Source organism: Anopheles stephensi, chromosome 3 (assembly GCF_013141755.1).
Source record: "Anopheles stephensi strain Indian chromosome 3, UCI_ANSTEP_V1.0, whole genome shotgun sequence".
Taxonomy (NCBI): Eukaryota; Metazoa; Arthropoda; class Insecta; order Diptera; family Culicidae; genus Anopheles; species Anopheles stephensi.
The window spans coordinates 51,816,934-51,844,320 of record NC_050203.1 but is presented as its reverse complement, the minus strand read 5'-3'; the positions used below and the strand labels follow the sequence as shown (position 1 = coordinate 51,844,320).

Genomic DNA, 27,387 nt, shown 5'->3' with positions numbered 1-27,387 from the left:
GTTTTTTTCTGATAATGTTAATCGGTATATCATATTACATGTATATTAAATGAAGATATAAACAGGAATGGGCAAATATCTCGCTGAATCATCCCGATGTCCCATCGAGAATAAAAATTATGCTCTTCACAGCCAATGATGATTTTTGTAAAATGGCTTAGCATTATTCTGTGTATGATTAACCCCTGCCCTGCATAATGTAGTAGCGGTACCAAAGCTGACCGTCAGTTGTTGTATGTTTATTAGATATGTTACCATCTTCTGATTGCAATAATGCTGCGTACATACAATGTCTAGATGCTTAATGCTATCTTCTCTATTCGCTACGACAATAGCTCATCTGCTGGACGTTATGTTTGACAAGCTTGTCAATGACGTGCTAAGGGCACTATAGTCAGATGAAGTGTGTTAAACGAACAAGCGGTGGAATTTTTTACAATACTTGTTCGGATGGTTCGTTGTGCTGTTCAAGGGGGGACGTCTGCTCTGGTCGAATGCGTTTTGGGTTCTATCTATATTTACAATATTTCTTAATCCTATCCTATCTTATGCCTACACTAATACTGTTACAACCGTTCACAAACACGTATTATGGCATGCAACAAAATCGCATGCATTTAGGCGTAAACATGCCGACCACCTAAAATTCATTAATTTTACCTCGCATGCTTGTAATCCTTTTCGTGAAATAATTGCTAGCTTCATGCGTTTATTCCTAACCTTAGAACATGCTATGTACAAACTTTAATCTAACTTCCATCGTGTGCCATTTGTCGTTCTTGATTCGGTATAATACAGATTCTCACAGTTGGTCTTTTAATCTCATTGCCTTGAGCCGTACGTACTTTTACCACTCTTACTATGCCGTCACTACCAGGGTAAACCTCTGTTATTATCGCCAATGGCCATTTCATAGGTGCTACATTATCCTCTCTTAACAATACTACTGTTCCTGGCACAATTTTTGTCGCAATGCAATCCCATTTGTGTTTCCCATTCAATTGTTGCATATATTCTAAACGCCACCTTTCCCAGAAGTGTTGTAGTCGTTTTTGAACGAGGCGCCAATGGTTCACACGGTTTTCTGGTACATCCTTCAAATCAACCTCTACGACATGCTGGAGGTGCGAGCCAGTTAGGAAGTGTCCAGGGGTGAGTACTTCTGGATCTGTGGGATGATTAGAAAGAATCGTTAGAGGTCTTGAGTTAAGGCATGCTTCTACTTCCGATAGCAACGTTGTCATGTCTTCATAAGACATTGACGCATTTCCGATGACGCGAATCAAATGGTGCTTCATAGAACGCACTGTAGCCTCCCACAATCCGCCAAAATGTGGAGTCCGGGGTGGGATGAACTTCCACGATATCTGGTTCTCGGCACACCAAGATGAGATCTCCCTTCGGTCATCAGGAGAATTGAGCAGCTCGTATAGGCGGTGTAGCTCGTTCGCAGCTCCCCTGAAGTTCGTACCGTTGTCAGAGTATAACTCCGATACCAAGCCTCTTCTCGATACGAATCGCCTTAATGCAGCTAGGAACGCTGGTGTACTCAAATCCGACACGAGCTCGATGTGGACGGCACGCGTAATAAAACACACAAATACTGCAACGAAAGCCTTTATAGGGGCGGCCCTCCGCGATTGTGCCTTTACCCAAACAGGACCGCAATAATCGACGCCAGCTACAGAGAACGGTCTCGCCTCAGTCACTCTGTTTTTCGGAAGACTCGCCATCGGTTGAGTGACTGCCTTAGGTTTGCATCTGAAACAGCGCACGCATTGATGAAATACCTTTCTCACCACCGATCGTCCATCCAACAGCCAAAATCGTTGCCTTATTCTGGTAAGCATCATCTGTGGACCAGCATGCAGGTTTTTCCGGTGGTAGTACTCAGCTAACAGGATTGCCAACGGGTGTTTTTTCGGTATCACTATGGGCTGTTTGGCATCAGGTGATAGAGATGCATGTTGCAATCTGCCGTTTATCCGAATTAAACCATTGCTGTCGATGAATGGTTGGTACCCTCGAAGATGTGACGCTCGATGAACTGGTTTCTTGGCGTTTAAATCCTTCCATTCTCTATTAAACGAGTTACGTTGAGCCAATCGACACAATACCCATTCTGCCTGCTGCCGTTCTGCCGTTGAAAGGCCCTCACCAAACTTAGGCTGGACCTTTGAGCTGCTTACTCTCATTCGCAAAGCATGTATAAACCGCAAACAGTACCCAACTACCATGCGAAGTTTTGAGTATGATCCGTAACGGGTGAACAAATGGTCAATAAATCCTTCTTCATCCAGTGAAGAAAGTATTAACTCGTTGGAACGTTCTTCACCCGTCTCCAGAGTCTTAGACTCCGGTACTGTTGGCCAATTTTCTTCTGTCGATGCCAACCATTCTGGCCCCGACCACCATGATGTTGACTCCATAAACGTTGCAGGATCGCAGCCTCTAGACACCACATCGGCTGGATTCACCACTCCAGGCACATGTCTCCAGCTGGCTCCTTCCGTAAGGTTTTGAATCTTCGAAACCCGATTCGCAACAAATGTCTTCCACCGACTTGGAGGGGAATGAATCCAATGCCAAGTGGTCATCGAATCGGTCCACAGGAATGTAGGCTCATCGCGGCCAATTGCCTGTTTTACTTGCTCGTACAATCTGCTTGCCAGTAACGCGCCACAGAGCTCCAAACGTGCAATGGTCATCCTCTGAGATAACGGTGTCACCTTGGATTTTGAAATCATCAGTCGAACTAACACCTCTCCTCTGGTCGAGACACTTCGAACGTAGCAGCACGCACCGTAGCCTTTCTCTGATGCATCGCAGAACAGGTGATACTGCATCGATAACGTATCACTCTGAATAACTACCCGTGGAATGCGTACCTTTTCCAAGAGATGTAGCTGCATAAAAAATGACATCCAATCTCGAGCCAACTGTTCCGGGAGTTCTTCATCCCATGGCCAAGCGCGCTTATCTGTTCCCTTCAACATCCAAATTTGCTGCATAAAAAGCTTGGCCTTCATCTTAACCGGATCTATGAAGCCGAGTGGATCGTAGATACGTGCAATACATGCTAGCACCTGTCGTTTCGTGCATTTGCTCTCCTGTATCGGTAGCTTAACCTGGACTTGTAAAATATCCGATTCAGGTGTCCACAATAATCCAAGCGTCGAAATAGAGCTGGTCTCGGCTGCCAATTCATGCTGTGGGTTGGTTGCTCTTTGATCTTCCGGAATATCTTTCAGCGCTTCTGGGCAATTGGATGCCCACTTTCTTAAACTGAATCCTCCGCACGAAAGTAACTTATTTAACTGCCCGGCCATTTCTTGTGCATCACGTGTTGTCGTTGCACCGGACAGCAAATCATCGACGTAAAAATCTGCCTTGCATGCCATTGCCTTCGGAAACTTGGTGCCATGATCATCAAAGATTCGCTGCAGGGTTCGGATGGCTAAGAACGGAGCACAGGCCGTGCCGTATGTGACCGTGTTCAACTCGTACACTGCTATCGGCTCATTAGCATCGCTGCGCCACAAAATTCGTTGCAATGCCTTATCGCAGTCCTTCACGAGTATCTGACGATACATTTTTTCCACATCTGCCACTACAGCTACTAGTTTCATCCGAAATCGCAGCTGTATCGATACAACGTCGTCTTGTAGTTGCGGACCGGTTAATAGCACATCATTCAGGGACCGACCAGAAGTTGTTTTACATGATGCGTCGAATACAACTCTGCATTTAGTGGTGGTGCTGTCCGTTTTCCAAACCGCATGATGTGGAAGAAAGAAAGAAGGTCTTAAGTTATTTGTATCGATTTCTGCATACGTACCCAAATATGACATGTGTTTAAGATCAAGGTACTCTTTCATAAAGGCTTTGTAAGCGTCGTCGAGCCTGCAGTCCGATTTTCTTCGCCTTTCCATAGCCATGAACCTTTTCAGTGCAGTTTCTTTGGATTCTCCAAGTGTCTTCCAATCGAACCGTTTGAGCAGCTGAACCACGTATCTGCCTTCCTCGTTCTGGTATGTTGTTTCTTGGTAGCTGCGCTCGCATTGTTCCTCTTCCTTTGAGCGAATTCTTTCTGTTGGAAGGTCTTCCAGCATCACCAACCGCTTCATTGCCGTATCAAAACTATCGTCTTCAACAGCACAGCACGCAATATGGGCTTCATCAATACTTCCTTTAGGATGCTCAAACACAGTGCCACTAACTATCCATCCAAGATGAGTTTCGAGTAGCTTGGGTAAGTGGGGCGCGAGTTTGATCTGACCTTGCTTCAACATATCGGCAAACACTTCCGCCCCCAATAAAAGATCTATTGATCCAGGCTGGTAGAATGATGGATCTGCCAATTCCAATCCTGATGGAACATTCCAGCCTTCGACTTTCACGTATCTCGATGGGAAGTTAGCTGTTACCCTTGCCAGTACTAAAAACTCCAGCCTCTTAACAAATGTGGTTGTTCTAGATTTGACAGTTGTCGAAACCAAATTGTTTGCGGTCAATGCAACGGTTCCCACTCCTGACAGCGGCTTGTGAACTCGTTCCTTCTTTAGTTTTAGCTGCTGAACCAATCTTTCGGACATAAAGTTAGACTGGGCTCCCATGTCCAGGAGGGCTCGTGCAGGAATCGTAGAACCATTAACCCCTTCTACCAAAATAAGAGCTGTTGACAACCAGACGGTTTTTTGTGGCTTCTCTACCTTGTCCTGAAGTGTCGCACTAATTGGCAGCGCTGATGTCTCTGAGCTTGTTGATACTGGAAACTCTCCCTGCTTGATACACAATAAAGTGTTATGCCTTCCATTGCAGTTTAAACATCTGCCATGCATTCTGCAAAATCGTATAGAATGTCCTCTTCTTAAGCAGCTGAAGCATAACCTAGCTTCCTTCGCAACCGTCTGCCTTTGGGACAAGTCCATGCTTCTGAATGAGGTGCACTTCGCCACATTATGATCAGCCTTGCAGACCGGACAGGTATTAGAGGCTGCCTTGGGAGTTTGTGCTGCACATGCTAAAAAGGTCGCACTTTCTTTCTTCTGACGCGCTGCTGCATAACTACGTGGTGATGAACTGCCGACCACCCTTGCCGGCCTTGTGTCTACAGCGTTCGTTGTGTGTGTGGTGCAGCTACTTAGTATTTTCACTCGTTTCTCGCAGAACTCAATCATACGTTTATACGTGTCTGCCTCATGATCGGCAGAATATTGTTCCCAGGCCATCAACGAAGCAGAATCTAGCTTGTAGAGAATCAAACTTGTAAGCGGAGTGTCCCATTGATTTACCGGCTCATTCAACCTCTCCATCCCTCGTACCAGCCGCCTGGTCTCATTTACAAGACGTGCCAACTCCTCAGCGCTTGACCCGTTCATAGACTCCAGTTGGTAAAGTGCCTTGAAATATTCTCGTTTTATTCTCTTAGAATCATCAAAACGCTGTAGCAATGATTTCCATGTTGACTCGTAGTTTTCTGCTACTAACTGCGTATGATCGTATGGTGTTGCTGCACTTCCCTTCAACGCCGTCAACAGATACTGCAGTTTTGTTACATCTGGGAGTTCTATCACTTCATGAACCATAGAGGTAAAACGATCTTTAAAAGTGAGCCATTTCGTTGCATCGCCGTCGAATGAAGGCAGATTGATTTCGGGAAGTCGTAATGGTGTATGCGTCACTGATGTTTGAAACGTACTGCTAGCCACAAGATTTGTTGCATCTACTCGTTGTTGTGCGCACAAAAAACCCTTCACCTTCATATATTTTGTCATGAATGTCCTTTGATCATTCCACATTTCGTCTTGGACGCTTGACTCTTCGATGAGTAACTGTGCTCGAGCATCTGTAAATGCATTTTTCACTTCCTCTAACTGTTCTAATTGCACTGGGACCTGGTCACTATCTCTGGCTGGATCGTAATTGTTCACAAACTCTTCGTAAATGTCAATGCTACGCAAACTATCGCGATATAAGCGCTGCAGCTGCTGTAATTGTTTCTGTTGCTTGTCCCCTGCAGGCATTTTAAATATTTTTCACTTCCTTCGCGATAACAAAAAAGGATTACGAAATGAACGCGAAATCCACACGTATTATTACGACCGACACTGTAAACGATTCTCGATGAACACTTCACCTTCACTGATGAACCCTGTCGTACTCTCAAAGCTGTTCACTCTGACGCGTTGCGTTGTAAGGTTAACGTACTTAGTTCTTTCGCACTAATACCACTATCAAGCCACGTGTTGACCACACACTGAATTCTATAATTTGAACCTTGCTATCGGCACAACATCAATCTCTGCAAGCAAGCTTGTTCCACACTTCACGGATAAAGCTTCAAAAATTGCCACTACCGCCGTTCCTGCCTAATCACCGTGGGTTAGTTGCAATGGCTGCTTCTATCCTTATCGAAGAACTTGCTACGGCACCGAACTGTTCATCGATGAACTTTCCTTCCAGCGTACGAAACACTACACTAATACCACTGCTGTAAACACACTAAACCTTGTGCAATGTCCGTCCTTGATAGTTCACTAGTTCACCGACAAATCGAAAGGTCAACACCCTGAACCCACGCTTAGTTAAGTCCGCGTGCAATTACTTATCTGCATTCGAACAAATTACTATGTGAAACTTAAACAAATCACAAATTCCCCTTGAAAACAAATAAAAACACTGTCGTTCTCCGTCCTTACACCTTCGCTGGTTACAACTGACACAAAGTTCTTACGAGCGCAAGCGCAAATTGTTCACAACAACACCAGGACGATAAACACTATAACTTTGCACAAAACCAACGTAACTTAAACAACAATAGGAACGGTAACTAACAGGAACTATCCGGTTCGAAGGACCAAATGTTCGGATGGTTCGTTGTGCTGTTCAAGGGGGGACGTCTGCTCTGGTCGAATGCGTTTTGGGTTCTATCTATATTTACAATATTTCTTAATCCTATCCTATCTTATGCCTACACTAATACTGTTACAACCGTTCACAAACACGTATTATGGCATGCAACAAAATCGCATGCATTTAGGCGTAAACAATACTCTAGTAGTTTATTACTTAGTTTTCTTATTAACTCCAGTAAACCTAAAATAAAACAGTCCGCTGTTTAAAGGGACTTGCTTGCCAAAGAATCCCACTCGCTGGTTGATCCCAGGACAACAACCTCAAGAGGTCTCGGCCTGCCATTTCTGGCTTTCTGTGACTTTATTTTACAAGTAGCTGGATAGTCAGCCCTGCGTATGGGGAGGCAGCCTTGATGGGATTTGAACCCCAGTCCTGCCGTGTAATATGAAATAAGATTGAAGGAAGATACTCTAATTGTTGTGGTACAACCTGGTTCGGTAGATCTGTCACGGGAACTCACCGGTGACATGCAACGGTCACCGGTTGATGTGTTAGTGCGGTTTACCGAGAGGTCAGCGAACGAGCGTGAGCGTCCACTGAGAGATTGAGTAGTCAGATTCGTCCTAGCGTCCGTGCGGTGATCTCTCCCCGATTCACTGTATGTGCTGTGTCCGTGCGTTTGATGTTAAAGTGTGCGTGAATCGTATCCGTTTAAAAGTTCGATGTATAAATATAAGTTCGTTTAAAAACATATAAAACTAAACATAAAACTAATTGATCGGAAATTACCCAGTTAAAGCAATATGTTACGTTCGAATGCTAAATATTTGACGCAAATTGAATAACATTACAGAATTCTATGAGTTTCTTCGAATTTCTATGGCAAATAAATTGAGCAACAACCGTCAAAACTATCCCAAAACAACCGGAAAATTAATCACTTCAAATTTTGTCTTAAACTGAAATAAAATAAAAACATTCAAATCAATGTAAAAACATCGCTATAATCGCTCTCCAATTGGAATGCTATTGCAATTTAATCGCCCCATTATGTCCGACAGTGATAAATGCTACCGCCGATTGTTTCTTTCCTCTCACTAACCTTCCCTACACCGCTTAAATTCCTTACACACTCGTGGCTCAATAATAGACACTAATCGCCCCGCAAACATCAAATTCCTTACCGAAAGCTGAACGACTCACGGGTGGCTGGTGGCGGGATACGAACAAGAGCCTCAACCGAGGATAATAAATTTTCCCGACAAATTCTTTCCAAATCACCATATCACACTATGTGTCATATCAACGCAGCAGGGAGGCACGGACGCAATTGTTATGCGCGTCCCCCTCCCGGTTCGGCCGTCTTCTCATGCATAAGTTATTTTTAAAAGCCTTCTCCCCTGTCACCCTAATCTGAGCAACCGAACCCGAAGCCGCTGCTGTTTCATGTTCCGTGGGAGAATCTTCCCTCCCCCGGTATCTTATCAGCACAGCTCTCAATTAAGCCATAAATCACGTGCACTTACGCACCTCCTCCACCAACCGAAACGTGAAACGCGTGAAATATTTACCTCACATACGCACACGCCAGCAGAAAAAATCGAACGAACGCTTGGTGGTGTTTCAAAAGGACAAAACAAACCACGCACCACCAGTCAAAGACCCAACGGAAAAAGATCACCAGCCTTGGTCAAGTGGCGAGAAGAGGCTTACACACTACAAATAGAGCAAAAAGTATAACACAAATTATCATAATAATAGATACAACTCTTCACCAAACCACAATGCGATGATTTATGTTTCACCATTGTGCCGGTACCGAATCGAAATGTAATGTACGTTGGTGCTTTGTTCCTGTAGAAATTGTTCCTGACAAGGGTTGCACTGGTGCGAAAGAACCCGGGTTGACGTACGAAGCTTCTTTTTTATCTGTACTGCTAAACCTGACAGCTAAACAGCCTTGACGTGCTACTTCCTTGGGGAGAATCCCATTCATTCATTCGTCACTCAAACTGAACTAATTGAAGACGGATGTGGGGAATGGATCTGAAAGCGTTTAACCCTCACGGTCAACGAGAATCAATCTGAGCTTACTGTCGCTAGCACATTTTACTGAGGATAATGTCAGATCATGTTGTATGGTGGATTAAAATCGTTTCAAACCAATCAAAGCTATTCCCTGAGCTGCCACGAACGGCACAGAGCGCCACTGCATGACAAGGGTTAAAAGATAATGGGTAAAATAAAATGAAATTAACAGCAGCAGCAGCAGTAGCAGCAGCAGATCGGGAGCGAAAAACAAACCGGATGATAATCTCACACAAATACTAGACATTACACGATTTGCCGCGCTAAGCGACCACTTAAGCTGTCACCGATATCGTTCATAAATTGTAACAAATTGCTGGAATCGTAAAACCGTTTACGTTTGCGGCGAAACAAGGGGGATGGCGAAGAGCTGGGGAATAGGATAAAATACAATCAGTCTCGATCAGTGTCGCCTGCAGCAGCAGCAGCAGCAGCTCGGAAGCAAAATCAAATTGTTCCTTCCGTCGTCCTGGGACGCTTCATGGCGCATCAATTGTACCCCAAATGAACGGTTAAAGCACAACCCATTTCTTCCCTGCTCGTGTATGGTAGACCGAACGACCGGAGAAGGATTGTGTGATTGCTTTTTTTTTCCTTGCATGCAACCTGTTTCTGCCACGAGCTCCCATTCGAGCTGGCCAACAATGGACGCTAGAAATCGCGTGCCAAACCAAGATTCTGAAACTATGAAAATCCTCTCTAAACCTCCATTTCCTAACTGGACGTGTGCGGGATAAAGACGTGAAGAAATTATCGTTCTCCTTAAAACAAAAACATTATCGTAACCATGGATCACTCCAGATCGGTGGCAGGACTCCGTTTATTCGGGCTTCTCTTGCAAGCTTTCCGTTCCATTGTGCGATCGTAACGTAGGGCACGGTCACAGGAAACTAGTGTTGGTAGATTCGGGATTCGGATGAATCGAATATACATTCCCTAGAAATTGGTGAAAGATTTTAATCGGAATAGGGCCTAAATGACAGATTCGCGACCGAATTGAATTCTGATTCTTATACAGCTACGAATTCGAAAAGGATTTAAATCCTAATCTGATCTAAATCCGATCTGAATCCTTCGTATCCGATGGATACGATCCTAATACGATCAGAATCAAATCCGAATGTAATCCGTATACGATCCTCATCCAATCCATATACAATTCAAATCCGATTCGAATTGAATTGAGTTCCGAATGGGATTCAATTGGAATTAAATTGGGATTCGATTGATATTCCATAAGAAATCGATTGGGATTTCATTTAATTTCAATTGAGAATCGATGGGGATTCCATTAGTATTTTTTTGAGATTCCATTCGGATTCAATTACGATTAAATATAGACTTAATTGTACCAGTAAGATTCAATTGGGTTTTAAGAAGAAGAAGGACTGGGTCAGAATAGTACTAATACATGATTTCATCATTCTTCGTGAGTCCAGATTCAAGCTGAGTTGATCAGTTGACCGAATTGGTGGAAAAATTTTGAAGGGACTAGAAAAATACTAAGCATCATTGAAAGAATTTGAAGAAGGCTTGAATTGAAAGTTTAAAAAATATTTTATTTTGATTTGATATTTGAGTCCTTGTAAGGATTGGAAATTCAAGATTCGATTTGTGATTCATATTTCCCATCACTACAGCAAACGGTGACGAACGAAAGGAGCTTGAAATCGTTAACGGTCACTACAAATTTCCGGTACTGACCGTGTGAGTACGCTATCACCGTAAAATCACATCCACATCCAACGGAAATAGGAATATAAGTATGGAGCTTTCAAAATGTTACGCTACAAAGGTGAAAAAAAGCCTCCAAACTGTTACAAAACCAGGAATGAAAAACCATTCTAGAGGGTAGATTTCTTACCCCAGGAAAAGCATTTCTTCTATTTGATTTTGAGTATTTTTTTCAATTCCGAATTTGGAAAACTTGATTCCCACACCAGAAAAACGACCTAAAATAATCGCCCGTCCGAGTGTCAGCGTTAGGACATTAAGATCACTATCACTCGATTTCACAGCGCCAATAGCGACTGATATTACCGGTGGTGGATGTTTTGTTATTCCTTCTTTTTTGTTCTACAGTCAACTGTTTTTGTTTGTATCACTCCGTTCCTACCGTAGGTGGTTTTTTGTCTTTTTAGACAATTTCCTCAACAATCTTTATCTTACTGATGCTTTTCTTTCGTCTCGTACGCTTCTAGGGCCTTCATTATTCTAGCATGAGTCGAGACGAGCAAAAAAACATTCCCGAAAACGACAAACACAACAGCAGAGAAGAAAAACGCGAGCACAAATAAATCATTTGTCAAATTAAACACCTCAACCGAAAACCCGTCTATGTGGTCGCCATTCGGACATCCGGCAAAACGATTACGCCGATTCGCTTTCCTACACAGTGCACCGAAAAAACGCCATTTTAAAACAAAACATGAAAGAAATAGCGCAAGCAGTGATCACCGTCCGGTACCGTCCGGAAGCGACGAGTCCCAAAAGCGACCCAGCAAAACCCAACACCACAACAGTAACAATCCGACATTAATTGAAACGAGGGAAAAACAATGACCATTGTTTGGATCCATGGATCCGGTGTATGTGTGTGTGTGCGTGTTCGTTGGACAAGTGCCTCTAAGGACTTAATTGTGGAAAATGGATTCTTCTTAATGGGACACAGAGAACAAATGGGGTTTTTTCTTGTGGAGGATTGCAGAAGATTTGTTACATCTTCCAGTGAAAGTGGTCGGCAGTAATTTAAGTGACTTGCCTTTATATCACCACCGGTTTGGAAAGACCCAGCTTTTTTTTGTCTCCATATAATCCTACACTTCATAGCTTTTAGCTTGAAGGAGGGTTTGATTACATATCTTAGGCACGCAATTTAAGCATGTTATTACCGAAGCAGGGTCTGTTATGTGTATTATTCCAAATGATTTTGTGAATTTAGCACTTCTAACTGTCATTCTTTCTTCTTCTATATTTCACTACTTCTTACAGAAGTTTCAGGCAGCCATTTAAAATCATCAAAATTAAAGGCATCAAATAAAAATTCGCCATCTATTTCCCTGCGACATACTTCTTCTTCTTCTTCTTCTTTCTTGGCCTAACGACCTCTTGGATCATGCCTGCCATTTCTGGCTTACTAGACTTATTGTTACCGTATAGTTGGATAGTCAGTCCTCACTATGGGGGAACGGCCAAGATGAGACTTGAACTCCGGTCCTGCCGAGTGAAGACCGGTGCCGATGTCGCATCGGCCCGGTGGTAGGCCGCCCCTACATACATAACACCATTAATCTACCAATCTATCTATGAGCGAAACTGCAGAGGTCCGTTCACATGACAGGACCCAGGATCAAATCACACTCGGACCGTGCTCCCGTTCTAAGGACTAACTATTCAACAGCGTGTTATGTAAAAGTATCGTAAGAAATCAGTTGGAAGGCTTGACATAGCTTACTACGCTTTACTACGCTTTTGGGCTCCGAATTGTTCTATTGCTGATAGCTCTGGCACCTTCGAGCCAGTCTTAGAGCATTTGGTTTGTTTATCGCACTCACCTTTCACGATTTGAAATGACTGCATTGGCCAATACGCCAACAAGAGAATTTTATTAGTAACCAAAAATATATGGTGTGTATGCCAAAGGCCTGCTGTCATCTGCAGAAAAATGGATTATTGTTTTGCTATTTAAATTAATTCTTAGTCAACCGAGCTCACCCGGGATAAGGTACCCTTTCACGGTTTGGAGAAGGAAATGTTTCCAAACCATCGTGAATTGTACTTATTTTTGTAATTTAGCTTTAAGCAATACGGCCAGGCCGTTCTTTTTGAATAAAAAAAAAAATAATTCTTAAATAATTTCACTTCCTTTCTTATCAACAAGGATTCTCGGCGAAAATTAAAGGCAAAAGTTGAAGAGAGAATAAAAGTGCAAATAGAAATTGTATTGTGGAGAACTGGATAAAACAAAGTAAATTGTTAAAATGAGCAGGAACAAAACCAAATTAATCAATAAAATTATATGCAAAATCTTTAAACATCAACTATACGAGCTTGACCCTCGGGGTTTTCTTGAGATAGATATTTTCTCAACTTTGGCTAAAGAAAGATTCACTTCTGATTAAACGATTGTTGGTGTCAAAACCTTCTTTGGAACGGTAAGAGACGAAGGAAAACTAGAACCAAGGAACCGCTTAACGAGCCGAGATACATCCACACAAAGAGAAGTAGAAGAAGGAATCTTATGAACATAATAATTCAAAAGTAACAGAATGAAAAAAATATATTTATTTTTAAATTGTTCTTTCTCCTTGACAGTACAACCTCTAAAGGTCTCGGCCTGCCATTTCTGCAATCCTGTGATTTTATTTTACCCAGCTACGGGTAATCTGTAACCCACCCAGAACTCAGTAAACTGAATATTCCAAGGATACTGTATAATCAGTCTCCCATCTGGACGGGATTTGATTTTTTTATATTAGTCGTAGATTGATGTTAATAGCACCGATTAATATCCTTTTACTAAAATAATGGCATCAATCTACTTAAGTTATTTTACCAGCTTCCATTGTCCTTTGCCAAAGCAATTATTGTACGGTTTCTCTATTTCTCATTTATAAGTTCGTATTCATGTTAAAAAAATTCTAATAATTTATTTACGAAAAACAGCAATAAACACACAAAGCTCTCGAGAGGGTTTCATAAAGGCGAAGGGTAAATTATATGTTAACATCCTTGCATTTTTAATAACGATCGTGTCACTCAAGCGACCGTCTGTCCACCGGCACGCTATCAAACCCTCACGTCACCCGGTGTACTGCACTGTGAGCCGGAAAAACGGACATCACCACGGTAAAATTATAATAAAACATTCACCAAACAAAACTTTCCATCGCTATAGACACCGGACTTACACACCAGCCGGAAGTCGGAAAAGCTGTAGAACAATTTTAACGAAACCCCCTGCTTTTTCAGTAAAACTCCTGCATGCGACTCTGTGTCACTGGGTGGAAAGGTTCGTTTTTTGTTGCTGTGTGTGTGTGTGTGTGTGTGTGTGTGTGTGTGTGTGTGTGTTTGTGAAGGACACAGAAAACAATGAAGAAAACAGTACTAATAATCACTATTCTCGACACATGACCTGCCCGTGCAATGAGTTTTGTTTCAATAGGTAAAAACTCGTTGTACCAAACCTGCCAAACAACGTAAACCCCAACCGAGAAACACACACACACATTCACGTTGGCTCACGGTCTGGTCACAAGCGATCATTGGCTATGGCAAAAACCGTTTCGTGCAGACGACCGGTGTAAGGGTGGTGCTCTTCACCGCTTTCCATTAAAACGGTGACTTGCAATCAGGACACCGGAAAATTAATGACGACAAAATGAACGAGCTGACAATGAGGATGCAATTTTCTGCTCCACCCAGTGGCGCACAAGCGCACACACACTCAGAGTCGCGTACACACGGAACGGACGGTGGTACGATAGGACTTCGGGACAGGTTGAGATTGTGGCCCGTTCTAGGAAGGTGCAGGCAAACATCGCATATCGACAAGGAAATGTCACGGGTTTGCTGGAAGTTTGTGATGCAAAATAATTATGCATTCAGTTTCAGTCAGTTTCCCATTGCCACCAGGTACAGGGTTGGGGGATAATATTCATGACACTAAGTACTTTGCGAACGAGATGTGTGGTATATGTCGTAAAAGTTTTCCGCTGCTATATTCATTCGGTGGATGCCCATCTAATCCACATGAATATACACTACTTATTAGCTAATCACAATGCTACAATAACAGATAAGCTAATACGTGGACCATTACGGATACCCTTTTTAATTGGAAAGCTCTTACAATGGTCATTGATTGGCCAAGAGCCACACAGACCGTAAGCTCTAAAGACCTAAATTCGCAAAGAAAATAGGTCATTCATTGTTTCCTACTCAGGCTCCCGCTCCCAACCGTTTGCTGATTCAACCCCCACCCCCCCCCCCCTTCCCTCGTCATGCGCTCGGGAAAATCATTTGTCTTGCGACGCCAGCACAATGCACGACCGCACGCTCCCTGACACGCGCCTGCCGCGCACGGTCTATTGGTTTGCGAATGGATGGTGTAAATCATTGACGGCAAACTAATGGCGGCAAATAAGTGAATGATGTGGAAAATAATGTTCCTCGAGGAGCGAGAGAAAGACAGGGAGGCTGAGAAGTTCCACGAGGAAAATGAAATAGGAAACTGAAGAAAGTTCCACCCCAATTGTCTGCAAAACCCCGCCTCGTGCCGTCCGAGACGGAGCACGGAGCTATGCACTTTAATTAAAATAATGAACACAAAGTGAAGCCTAAATGCAACTGTGTCTGGGCATCGATTGGCGCACGATTCAGCACAGGCTTGGCGTTCGTTGTCCTTGCCGTGTGCACGTTAGATCGATGTTTACGCTACGGTGGATGCACGCAGTGATTACACCATAATCTTTCGATCTCTTTCCGATTCCACTGCAAATGGTAGCGATAAACATGGTTCCTCGGGGCGTGTGCGTTCGTTAGCGTCACAATGTTCTGCAAACGGTCCCGGGAGTGGGGAATACGCAGATTATGTTATAGACCCAGTGCCATTAGCCATTAGGCTGCCGTACTCTTCCGGGAATGCGTTTGCTGGGTTCTGCTGTCAGCCGAACGATTGGAAGATATTTGAAGCAAGGTAAAAGCAGATTACAGGCTAGACTTAATATGAGAGTGTGTATTTTGGGATAAATTGCTGCAAATGTTCTACTTTTGGGAAGAGTTCGGATCTATTTAAAGAAAAGCAAATTTAGATTTAACCGACAAGGTGTTTTTTATGTCGTTTATGTCGACTACAGCAATAGACAGTTAGTAGCTCAGTACAGATAGCTCTATGCTGATGAAATTGAAATCCAACGAAGGGAAGAGTATTGATGCACCCTGTAACCTAAGATTAATTTAGTGTACCAATAGTGGTTCCTAATTCCTAGTGTAGTTACTTATGTAAACGAAAGAATGAAAATTAAAACAAAAATTAACTGTCATGCAAGAACTTTGCAAAAAATCCTTAATCATTTTTTTTTTCGTCCGTCACAGACATTCATGCAGCTTTAAATTCACAGACCAAGCTATCTAGGATAATTGATAAATTTTAGGGATTGCCATAAAATTACCAAAAATAAAAACATCATAATATAGCATTTCTGAAAATTCGAAACCAATTTAGGCTAGCATATCTGGCTCCAGGCAAATGCAAGAGAAGATAACGGAAATATGGCTTAAAACATCATAAGACTTGACGCAATCACACCATGGTTTATTTTTTGTTTTTTTATTATATGAATTGAACGCCCTGGCCGTATTGCTGCGATCACACTTTTAGTCATCCAATCAAAAACATGGGAAAATTAAGAACCGTTTGAGGTGCAGGATTTGCATACCATTGTATGAATTTGATTAATGTATGATTAAAAAAGGACGATACGCGATTGCTTTAACCAGGAATGCAAAAAGGATCACCTAAGCAATCGTATTGTCCGATAATATGCAAAAATAAGCAACGACGCATCATGGCATGGGTATTACCCAACAATGTTGGTTTATGCTAATAAAGCCCAAATAAGATCCATTTCATTTGAACATTCTACTTACTCTATAACAATAGGCTCTTCGCGGTTATAATTAGTTTATAAGATTAGATATTCGTCTATAAACATAACCTGTAAATCAAACCTAAACCCGATATCTTCAAATCACTTCGAAAAATCCTCTTCGATATGGGTATCAGTTGAACAAAGAGGAGGACGGGACATCAAATCCCATCCCTAAAGTTCCTTCGTGATGTGGTCTTACTATCCAACTACGTGATATCATTAGGTCCACTAAGCAATTATGTGGCCAGCATGACCCTGGCAGGTCGTTAAGTCAAGAAGAAGATGTTAAACAACAGTCCACATTGAGAAACTCATTCAGATTTATCAAGAAAATAACCTTGTCTGACTTGAGTGATTCTGACACCACCTTACTCCTGAGAAAACGTTATCAGTGAATGCATGTATTCTAGTTTATTGAGGAAAAAGCCTTCCTTCTTCTACTGTGGTGCTAAAACCTCGAAAGGTCTCAATCTACCATTTATGGCTTCCTGTACGGGGAGACACGGTCCGGATGCGATTTGAACTCCGGTCCGGCCCCGTGTGGATATAGGCGCCGATATCACATTGGCCACAAGACCACCCCTTAGGAATAAGCCTAACGTCCAATAAAAGCTGATCTGATGTACGCAACAAAGATACAGCGAGATCATCTTTTGCCTGATCGATTTACCAAAAGCGGATAACGTAAGCGACTTGCTCCCTCAGCAATAACTATTCAAAACTCATTCTATAGTTACTAAGAATAACCTATAACGATTACTAAGTCAATTATCAATTGATATTGAACTACTCTTCATAATTATGGTCTACCACCTGACCTAATTACGCGTTCCATCACAAACTGCTCTTTAATCTCTTCTCACTAGAGCATCTCATGTAGCCTAACATTTAAAGGCACATATCTGCCATCAAGCGAAAAAATGCCCAATATAAGAAGACCCTCTTCCTTCCTCATTCTGCGCCACATGATAAAGGATTAAGGTTTGATAATTTTTCCCCATTCGTGAGAAACCACCATCACGCGCTCGGAACCGCGTGTCTCACACATGCACACAACAAGTTAATAAAAGCCTTGTGAAAATCCCTCGCCCAAAAAAAATATGAATAGCCAAATCGTGCCTCGCGAATGAGAAGGTTGCGCCCAGCTAGATTTGCTTGCCGAGAGATCAGGCAATATGTGCTTGTTCAAACACATTTTAAACTGTCCTTCGCCCAACTCCTGCCATATAATCATAAGAGCGCCCGTTTGTGTGTCTGATGAGTTAAAAAGGTGTCCCGTTTTATAGTGCGTCAGCCACTGTTCGGCTTGGAAGGAACGTGCCGGAACCCTCGGGGCGGGACACTATTTCCAGAAAGCTGGTACCATTCCTTCCATTATTCCGGCGTGCGTGTACTACCCACACAGACACACACGACAAGAAGCATAATTTGCTGAGCGAAGTATAAAACCCGAAACAGCCTGGCTGCGATCTCGAAGAGCCCTCGGGGCCACCGACGGTCACTAGGCACCGCACCCACACACACTCACATCACCGTTTAATGTCATCTAATTAATTGTATGATAAAAGTACGTGACAGAACAAGTTTATTAAAATTGCTACCCCTCCCGACGGATGGCAGGACGTGAAGCAGATAGAAAACTCTCGTCTTGCCCGAGGGTCATCAGCATCGTTGCCAGCAGTCGCGCAGTGCCAGGCAGCTTATCAGGGTTGTATTGTGAGAGGAAACAACAACGAAAAAAAGGTGTATACATAGTGAGAAACGGACCACAACTCACACAAGACGAAGGTTTATCCCTTTTCGCATGCTGCGTTGTGCCCTCTTATCCGGCTTGATTACCGGGAAAGAATTCCTCCCGGAGAAAGGACACTTCTGCTAGCCCTCTGCCACTGACCGGGTCGTCCTCAGACGCCCACCACATATGTACATGCTCATGATGAGCGTATCCCATCGGAGAACCCACATGGTAATTGTCTGATGGAGAAATGGCCTGTTTGCCTCCGGGGCATTCGTTAAAGATTGCTGATTATGCATGGCCTGCAATCGTATCGCACATGTTGGTCAGCACAAAAGCTTCTTAACTTTGCTTTAATTTATTTTAAATTGAATATCATTCTTCTTGCTCTCTTCCGCTTCTTCTCTCCCGCACTCTCTAAAAGGGCAAAATCAGATAAGGAAAAGAAGAAGCCTTGCCGTTTCTTTATTTACAAGCCACACCAGCAAACGAGCTAATCATAAATCCATTCTCGACATCAGCGCCATTTTGAAAGATACACATCGTCGGCGTGCCTTAAATGTGGGGCCATAAATTTGCGAAAAAATACACTCTCTCACACACACACACACCCTTATCCGTTTTGCAGAAAGCTTCGTCTATTCAAATCTTCACCTCTCAGGCGGTGGTTCAGGCGTTCAATCAAGCCACCATTCCCGGTTCGACCGGTGCGGCGATGCTATAAAAATGCTAAAATTATTATCTATGAAAATGGTCGCCACCCAAGGCCACGGTATAAATCCGTAACCGAAAAACAACCGTAAATTAAACGGATTTACTGAGCGAGCCGGAGTAATTTATGTCGTAAGTGCGCCACACGGCGGAGAAAGGCAAATCCATCGCATGCTTCGAGTTGTTCCACGGTACTGCGTACCGGTCCGAACGAAAGTCGCTCGAGATTGCTATGGCCAGTCGGTCGGTCGGTCGGTCGGTCCCGTCTAGCGTCCATCTCCGTACCCAAGGAAGTGTGTATCCCGGAGGGTGTTCGAATGAATTTTGCTGCATCCCAACGCTTGCGAAGGAAAATCCATCCAGCAGGACAATATTTTCTTTATAGACATTGAATTGCCGTTGATATTCATGAGCTCGCCAGTGCACCGTGCCACATCACCAAGGTTCGGTTCGTCCTGAAAACTCACGACTTAATGCCCGCTGCTTTTCACCCTTCGCCCACATGCCGCATCGGTCCAGCCGGGCACGAACGAGCACATTATCTGTTTTTTCTTTCTATAGTTTTTTTTTGTTTTGCTCTTGCTTCACTTCTGCTTCACTTCCGGCACCCGGGGGCCGGTTTGTTTATTTTTCCTTCAGCTACGCTTAAGCGATTTTATGATCACACAACTGAGTGAATTGTTATTATGCGAATGAGCGAGAGCAGAGGCATAGGTGCCCTTCGTAGCGAGCTGAACGACGAACGATCGGCTACGCTCCGTGCGCCATCATAAATTGAGTTTAAAAATATTATCCAAACACCATGGCCACCGAGCGAGGGAGCATCAGGGAAGGAGACGGCAGAGCTTTCGTTTTTTTTGCCAGGGTACACACTCGACCTACCCAAGATGACTTGAATGTTTAACGCAGAGTTTTAAACCCATTTTCCGTCCATGGGGCCCGTCGTATAGGGCCAAAAGACCAAAAGACACCGCCGACACAACGGCAACGACGATGTGTTGTGCAATATTGCAGCGATGTCATAAATTGATAGAATAACTAGGTGCAATTTTTGACGAAACCATCTTTGGCTTCATAGACACAAGCGGGTCATAAAAATCATGTTTCGCATAAAAAGGGCCATACGTCTTCAAGAACACGTAGGGGGTAAAAAGTGCGACAGAAACACCGGCAAGCACAGTTCATTTTGGGGCGTAATCGAATGCAGTGCAATCAGGTGGATGTTGTTTTATGGATCATCGGAGATAAAAATAATAATTTTCTTGGATTTATGAAAACATGTATCTGCCGCAGGAAATTTGCGCCGTTCTGAACGAAATTATAGCTCACTTTAATAGAGCTGTTTTGTGTCTTGAATTAGCTGATGGAAAAGGGAGAGAGTTTGTAAAAGAAAGACAATATCGACTTCAAACCAAGTTGTTTGTGGATGTTTCACACGGAAGCAGTTCAGATTTTTTAATTATGTACCTTTTTCAACAAGTACATTTTTTTGTTCCGATTAAATGCTTTATTAAAATTATGATAAAAATAGTATTGTAAAGAATATTTTGAGGAAATTGACGTTGATTTCAGTGTCTTTAGCGATAATAATGGTAAATAAAAATAAACTAAATAATTTCTTTCTTTTTCATCCTAAAAACCTGACTAAAAACAGTTCGCAACTGAATTTTTAAATTTTTCATATTGTGACACCTAACCTGTCAAAAAAGTGTGGTGATAGATGTCCATGCGATAGCCCACTGTGCAGATAGCGAAATTCCCGGAACTACTTGTCATTTCAGCTGAGTTCACTTCAATTAAAATTGGTGCGACTGGCAGATACAACTAAAGTAATTATTCTACCTGTATTAAAACTTTACATTGCTGTAAATATCAAGTAATTTCCCTTATTTGCACCTTGTTTCTTCATAGCATCCAAAACAACAATCTTTTACACCTAGAAGAAGGAAATCCGATCACTAGTAATGAGCAACGATAGCACCAATCGTGCGAAGTGCGTTGGTTCGCCACGCGGTCGGAAAAGAAAATCACGTTGGGGCGATGCGGCAAGGGACAAAACATCCATCCCAGGTATGCCAACAGTTTTGCCAAATACGTTTACACCACAACAGCAAGAGATCTATGTGATGCAATTGCAAATAGAAGAGATCAGCCGCCAGCTTCGAACGGGCGATGTGACGATTCCTGAGAAAAGATCTCCATCACCGGAACCAATCTACGATCCTCATGGGAAGCGGTTGAACACGCGTGTGAACCGTGCACGTGAAAAGTTGAAAGAACAACGCCATCGATTGATTCAGCAGCTGCTATTGAAAAATCCGACCTTTAAGCCTCCATCCGACTACAAGCCCCCAGTAGCTATCTGCAGCGATAAAGTTGTTATACCGCAGGAGGAGTATCCGAACATAAACTTCATCGGTTTACTCATCGGACCACGTGGCAACACATTGAAGGCAATCGAGAAGGACACTGGCGCTAAGATTATCATTCGCGGCAAGGGTTCGGCGGCGTCATCCAAGGTAAAGTCGGTCATCGCTGCCGATGAGCCGCTTCACGCTTTGGTTACTGCCAATACTTCGGAAGCGGTGACGAAAGCTGTCGGCCGCATCCGGGAAATTATTCAACAAGGAGTTAATGAACCGAATCTTTCAAACCATCTGCGCCGGCAGCAGCTGTTCGAGCTGGCCCAGATTAACGGAACTCTTCGCCAACCGTGTGTGAGAAAGAGCTGGCCTAACACCGTGAGCAGTGTCGTTTGTCTGGCATGTGGTGGTGGAGGTCATATAACGAGCGACTGTCGCACCAACAACCAACCCCACAATCAGAACGAAAAACAACCAACGGGAGAAAATGTTGTTCCGAAGTACGATGAGCCGTATCTGGACTTTTTGGCAGAAATTGGTGAAGCACCGTCAGGGAAAAAATGCCACCATGGTGTTGCCACTCAAGAGACTGAGGCTTGTGGCAACAATCCAACTTCTGCACAAGACCAATCAAGAGCTGCTAGCGTACAACAATCAGCGCCACTTACCCAGCAGGAAGAATCCTCCCAGTATCCATCTCCGTACACGGCCACATTCACTGACGCTACGGCAGCTGTACCATCGCTGATCAATTATATGGATCCACTATTGACTTATTACCCACAAAGTAATGCCTCAACAACGTCCGAAGTTAGTGGATGGACCAACGAATGTTCAGTACTCGGGTCTTCACAGCACGTGCAACAACCGCCATCTGAAACATCAACTAGTGCTTTTATGGACCTGGCACAAGGGCACTACTACTATTGGCCTAATGTACCGGCTTCAATTAATGAATATGGTACCGAAACTGTAAATTATCTCAATCTCGGCTACTGGACTGCGGAAAATGCAGCAACGTATGGGTACTTCCTACCTCCGCCAGGAGATACTGCTCCAAAGCCATAGTTCCTAACAAAGGTAAATCTTCTATTTGTTTCGTATAATCTTATAGTCTCATAGCTATTAAACATGTAATAGTTTTGCTCGCATAACCTTTTTTTGGCGGACGCGTATAAATGTAGAATAATTCCTAGTTTGTCTAATGTATAACCAGATTTCCATTAAGTGCTTCACCTTTCCATTGGTTTGTTCTCATCTGTTTGACTTTATTTTACGTATTCTTCAGCACCTTTTTAAATTACTCTCAATCACACCCGTGAACTTTGAACTAGATTCTGGTCAAAAATTAAAAATATTAATATGGCCTTAAGAGAATATTCAATAAAACCATAACATTCTATCTCAAAAACTTTTTTAATCATCCCACCTTTTTCCCATCATGAGGACTGATTATCCAACTATGCTGTATCAATAAGCATAGATGACAGAGTAGATGAATTCAATCTATTTTCCACTGTCTAGCGAAAGATAGCAAGAGCACATCATCGATAGTAAAGCGGAGCTAATTGAACGATTGGGTAGAGAGCCGACTTGATTTTTGATAATCTACTCGAAAGACAGCGTGATACGAGGATTTAAAATATTTTACTAGAAAAGAAAAAAAAAAGTTTTTATTATATTTATGAACTTAGAATATAGATTGAACGGTTTGCCAAATAGATTGCTTTGATTCGTGCTCCTTCGACTCTCGTTTCAGGATGGTTTTCACCGGAACAACGATTACTGCGTACACTTATCCGGTGGCTTTCCTTTTTTTGTTTTTATTAAGGATTCTGGTAGATAATGAGTGGTTTTAAACTTCAACTACAAAGTTGTAATAAAACTAACATGAACAGTGTATCTAAGGTATAAAATCTCAAAAAAAAAATCAACTTGATTAATTGTAGTAAATAGATAAAACACTAGAGAAAAACAATAACAATAATACAACTAAACAAATCGGGTAGAGCTCCTACCAGTGAAATGTCCTTCTGCGGAAAATGCGGTGTCCCCGCACACTCGAAAAAAAACGGCCACAAAGATGAACTCAAATCGTCACAATCGTTGCTCTCATAAAACAAATTTCTTTTTCCCGACGCTACTTTGCACAATGTGTGCATACCCCCAGTACGGTATAGGCCGACTGGTTGAAAAATGGGGCTTTTGTGGATGCCCCCGGGAAGGATCCAGATACTATCCGCTTGCAACCGCAAACCATATGAAGAGTGTCACCGGCACGATATCACGAGCAAGCGTGGAGTTTTATGAATCACAATAAAATTAAATTTGTCTTCAATCCTTGTGCGCCACAGTGAAACATTTCTTTCAGGAAAGCTCTTCCCCAGGCCAGGATTGGTGGGAATTGGCTGTACAGCGGTAGTGCTGACCTCCGTGCCTTCCTATACAAAGTTGTTGTACTCCCGGGTGCATTCCTCTTGAGCTGCTTTTATCTTTCATCCCTGCAACTACAGGGGATAAAGGGGATGTGCAAATTGCGAATAACAATTGTACAACTTGTGCGTTTTTGCCCTTTTTTTTTCGTTGGTTTGTTATATTTCAATGCTGCCTTTTTTTTTGCATGTGGTGCATGTCACAACAACTGTAGGTACACATATATTCCCACAAATAGCTTCCGGGATTTTATGGTGTACGGCGGTTGATTGAAATAGTTCCGGTACAAATTAAAAGCTGCCCGTAGCCGTACGCTCGCTTTCATGCTGGAATCCTTTTCATGATTGGATCGGATTGTTTCAGATTCCTTCAATTTCAAAGATAGAACTGAGGGTAAACAATGTTTATGTCTTTACATAAAAAATGAAGCACATAAATTTGAGAGGAAATTTTCTAATAAGAAGCAAACCATCTTTAATGACTTTGCATGAAGCATTAGTGAAACCAAAAATCATAATTGCAGTTCCACCACTATTTAATGACTGTAGTGAACAAAGAGATAAAGTAAGACAGTTAACATTAGCAATTAAAAGCCACAAATTAATTTGATAAATCCGGTGCGCTCGCGAAACGCAACTCACAGGCGATTCATTTTTGCCTCCAGAAGAAGCCTGTGAAACTTCTTTGTGCGCGTCGTGAAAACTTGCCGGCATGGGGGTAAATCATAACTACAAAGACAAAATAATGCTCGAATGCCGTGGAATGAAGTATCCGGAAACTGGGCCATTACCATTATCATCGTCATCATCATCACCAGCACCATCATCAGCATCATCGTCAAGCCGCGCCAAGCTCAGAAAACTCGGGGAAGTCACAAAAGCAACCCTCAAGGCAAGAAACCAAGAACCTTTTGTTATCTGTCTTGCATTAAAACAATAACGATAATGACGATGATGATGCATCACAATCTTAGGGCGGGTGAAGAATTTTGAGAACAACAAAAAAACTCCCGTTTCCCCCTAAGGATTCTCCATGCAACTCCTTTGAGGTCACAAATGGCTTTCAGTTGCGGGAAGACGCAAAAATGCAGATCCAGAAATCTCCTAGAGAACACGTTCCAAAACAGCACCGAGCACTGTGTGCAGCACACGAGCCGGAGTGGAAAAGATTTCTCCAGCATAGGACACGAGTTGAAAGTAATTTTCCTTTGTCTGCCGCATTATACCTACCGAATGGGAGCTTTGCACTTTCACTTGGGGTGGAGTAGCGCGATCGGAGGGACGTGAGCGAAGGGTGGGGGAACTGTTGACAGGATATCCTCAGCAGAAGTGGCCAACGTTCTTGGGCGCATCCGGGGCGGCTGTTGGTGTGGGATCGTAAAAAAATCCCCCGTAGTGCTAACACCCGGTGGCAGCTCCCGAGCTCGCATCGGAATGATCGAAAAGGGTGGTTCGGTGCAAAGAAACGACAACTGGGAGGCACAATGCAGAAGGTCAAAAGTTTTAGCATCTTTGGCGAAATGGGAAAACTCACAAGAAGTGTGGCTGATAAGGCGTTGGTCTTCACGATATGTGGGAGCTAGCGAAAAGCCGAAATATTTTAAATGATACGTAATCTTTCTATAAACGATTTAGATTTAGCATTAACTGACTTTAAAATGGCAGAAAATATATTTTATTTATAATTCCAGTATTACGGCATGACGATACAGGAAATATACAAACGATAATATTTACACAATTATTTATATAAAAAAGGGAAAAAGACTTCATTTCTAATAAATGACTCCTAATTTGTCAGAACGATCTACTGGGTCGAGTCTGCAATGAAAAGAATTCCTTCACGTGGCCAAACTCCGGGGGGTTAATTGGTAATAAATTTCGATCCCATGGCTTGTAGAGTGTTTGGCTCAGTAGCATGGCCTTAAGTCCTACCATCCATCTAATGATAAGTAATCAATAATATAATGGCCATTAGTTTACTACACCAGTGAAGGATTAGCTTGATGTTTATTGTGTCTTGAATAAGCACGCCCCAAAAAATACTTTACAATGCTGATAGGATCACTCATTCATATATTTCTGAGGGAAATACAGACCTAAGGTGCGGAGGTGAATCAAAATAGATATTCTAACACCACTTTGACGTTGGAATGTTGTTTCATATTTATCGGGAAGACGTTCTATAAAAACCAGGGCAGCAACAATATTTTAATGTTAATAAGTTGACCAGTTAGCGAACCGAAGTACTTAATTAGGGGAGATCAGCATTTCTAGAGTTTGTTGTTTTTGTTTAGATTTATTTTAAGAGACGTTAAATGCTTCAAGAATCCCTATAGCTTTTAATCACCGAGGCGGCTTGGTGGAATTTGCAACAGCTGTTAGCTTTAAAATTTGCCAACATAATATGGATCGCTTCATCGTCGACGGACTGGATTCATTTAAGCTCCATCCAAACTCATTATCAAACCTTCTAGGCCTACTACGTTGCGACTATTGATAGCATAAACTCAAATATGGCTGGTGCATTATTATCTATAAATTCTAGAGGATGAGTGAAGACAAATAAAGATTAGCAACCGAGATCTATCTTCGTAACTGCGGCTATGATTTTTCGGGTTCTTGCTACTGTGGAGTCAATGTGACAAGATGAGCCCAGACGCCCTGCAGCCCTCGTTCAGATGAAGCCAAACGTCCAAGCCCTTATTTTTCGACATTCGGTTGACTTGAGCCTGGTTAAGGGAAAAAGATTGTACAAAAGGAATATACAACAGGCATAGATTTTAAGTTTTATGTCAAATTTTAACAACGTCAAAAAGAGGACACAGGAACATCTCCATTATTAGGACGGAAGATCATTTGATTCTTCTTCGTATTTAATTATACACATTTTATTATTTGAGAAAATGTTAAACCAAAAACATAGACCACCATCTCATCACGGGGTCATGTGCATTCGCTTTCTCGCACTGCTCATAATCATCCACCGCACACTCCAAAACGCTTACCGGAATCGCTACGAAAGCATGCCGCACGACGCGTTGCTGTCAAAAATTTAGCTGCATTTTCGTAAAATTTATGTTTGCGTCGCGCTAGATGCAAAGGAGGCCGCTTTGGGCGTCTGGGGGCGGGCGGTGCGTGACAAATAAAAAACGCAAACTTTATGACTATTTCCGTGCATTTATACCACCCTTCCATACCCAACGCGGCTCCGTCGTGCCTTCCTCCTCAAGCGAAATGCGCACAAAACGTGTTCGTTGCACTGGAGTTGCCCGTCACCAAAGAGTCTTTCGACTCTTCGCCCCACAAACAGTCTCGATAACAACCCGATCGGGAAAGGGTTTTTTTGTTTGTAGTGGGTTGCTTTCGGTTATCCAAAGGACAATGAAGGACAGAACCAGAAAAAAGGGGTCGCAAACGCATGGCGAACGAAAACCACCACCATCCGGTCGTTTTATGGCTAACCTTTCATGATTTGTTACCGATCACGCTTCACACCCGGCTCCCAACGATCGATCGCCACGGCACGCGGGTTAATCTGAAGCAGC

The 27,387-nt window shown here is 42.8% G+C and overlaps 2 protein-coding genes across 3 annotated transcripts; one reads left to right on the top strand and one right to left on the bottom strand.

The window, feature by feature from the left end:
• Window positions 1-442: 442 nt before the first annotated feature.
• On the bottom strand, window positions 443-7,048 carry LOC118514573. Of its 2 annotated transcripts, XM_036061575.1 has the most exons (3): window positions 6,140-7,048; window positions 5,295-6,045; window positions 1,038-1,168 (listed from the first exon to the last, which is right to left on the bottom strand). In XM_036061575.1, exons 2-3 carry the CDS (start codon window positions 6,024-6,026, stop codon window positions 1,136-1,138), a joined length of 765 nt encoding a protein of 254 aa, XP_035917468.1. In that variant the 5' UTR covers window positions 6,027-6,045; window positions 6,140-7,048; the 3' UTR covers window positions 1,038-1,135. The 2 variants fall into 2 exon arrangements, with proteins under 2 accessions (XP_035917467.1, XP_035917468.1); XM_036061574.1 differs by having other exon boundaries at window positions 443-1,168; window positions 5,295-7,048.
• Window positions 7,049-20,829: 13,781 nt separating this feature from the next.
• LOC118514550 (splicing factor 1-like) lies at window positions 20,830-25,524 on the top strand. Its single transcript, XM_036061541.1, has 3 exons — window positions 20,830-20,873; window positions 20,956-22,487; window positions 23,167-25,524. The coding sequence occupies exon 2, from the start codon at window positions 21,009-21,011 to the stop codon at window positions 22,473-22,475; it is 1,467 nt and encodes a 488-aa protein (XP_035917434.1). The 5' UTR covers window positions 20,830-20,873; window positions 20,956-21,008; the 3' UTR covers window positions 22,476-22,487; window positions 23,167-25,524.
• The last annotated feature ends 1,863 nt before the right edge of the window (window positions 25,525-27,387 follow it).

What these genes read in the sequence shown, in the direction of transcription:
- LOC118514573 (XM_036061574.1), bottom strand. Translation starts at nt 6,026, where the DNA reads ATGCCTGCAGGGGACAAGCAACAGAAACAATTACAGCAGCTGCAGCGC. An exon ending in TGGAGAGGTTGAATGAGCCG is followed by an intron (nt 1,169 to 5,294) that starts GTAAATCAATGG and finishes ATCATCCCACAG; the next exon opens with ATCCAGAAGTACTCACCCCT.
- LOC118514550 (XM_036061541.1), top strand. Translation starts at nt 21,009, where the DNA reads ATGAGCAACGATAGCACCAATCGTGCGAAGTGCGTTGGTTCGCCACGC.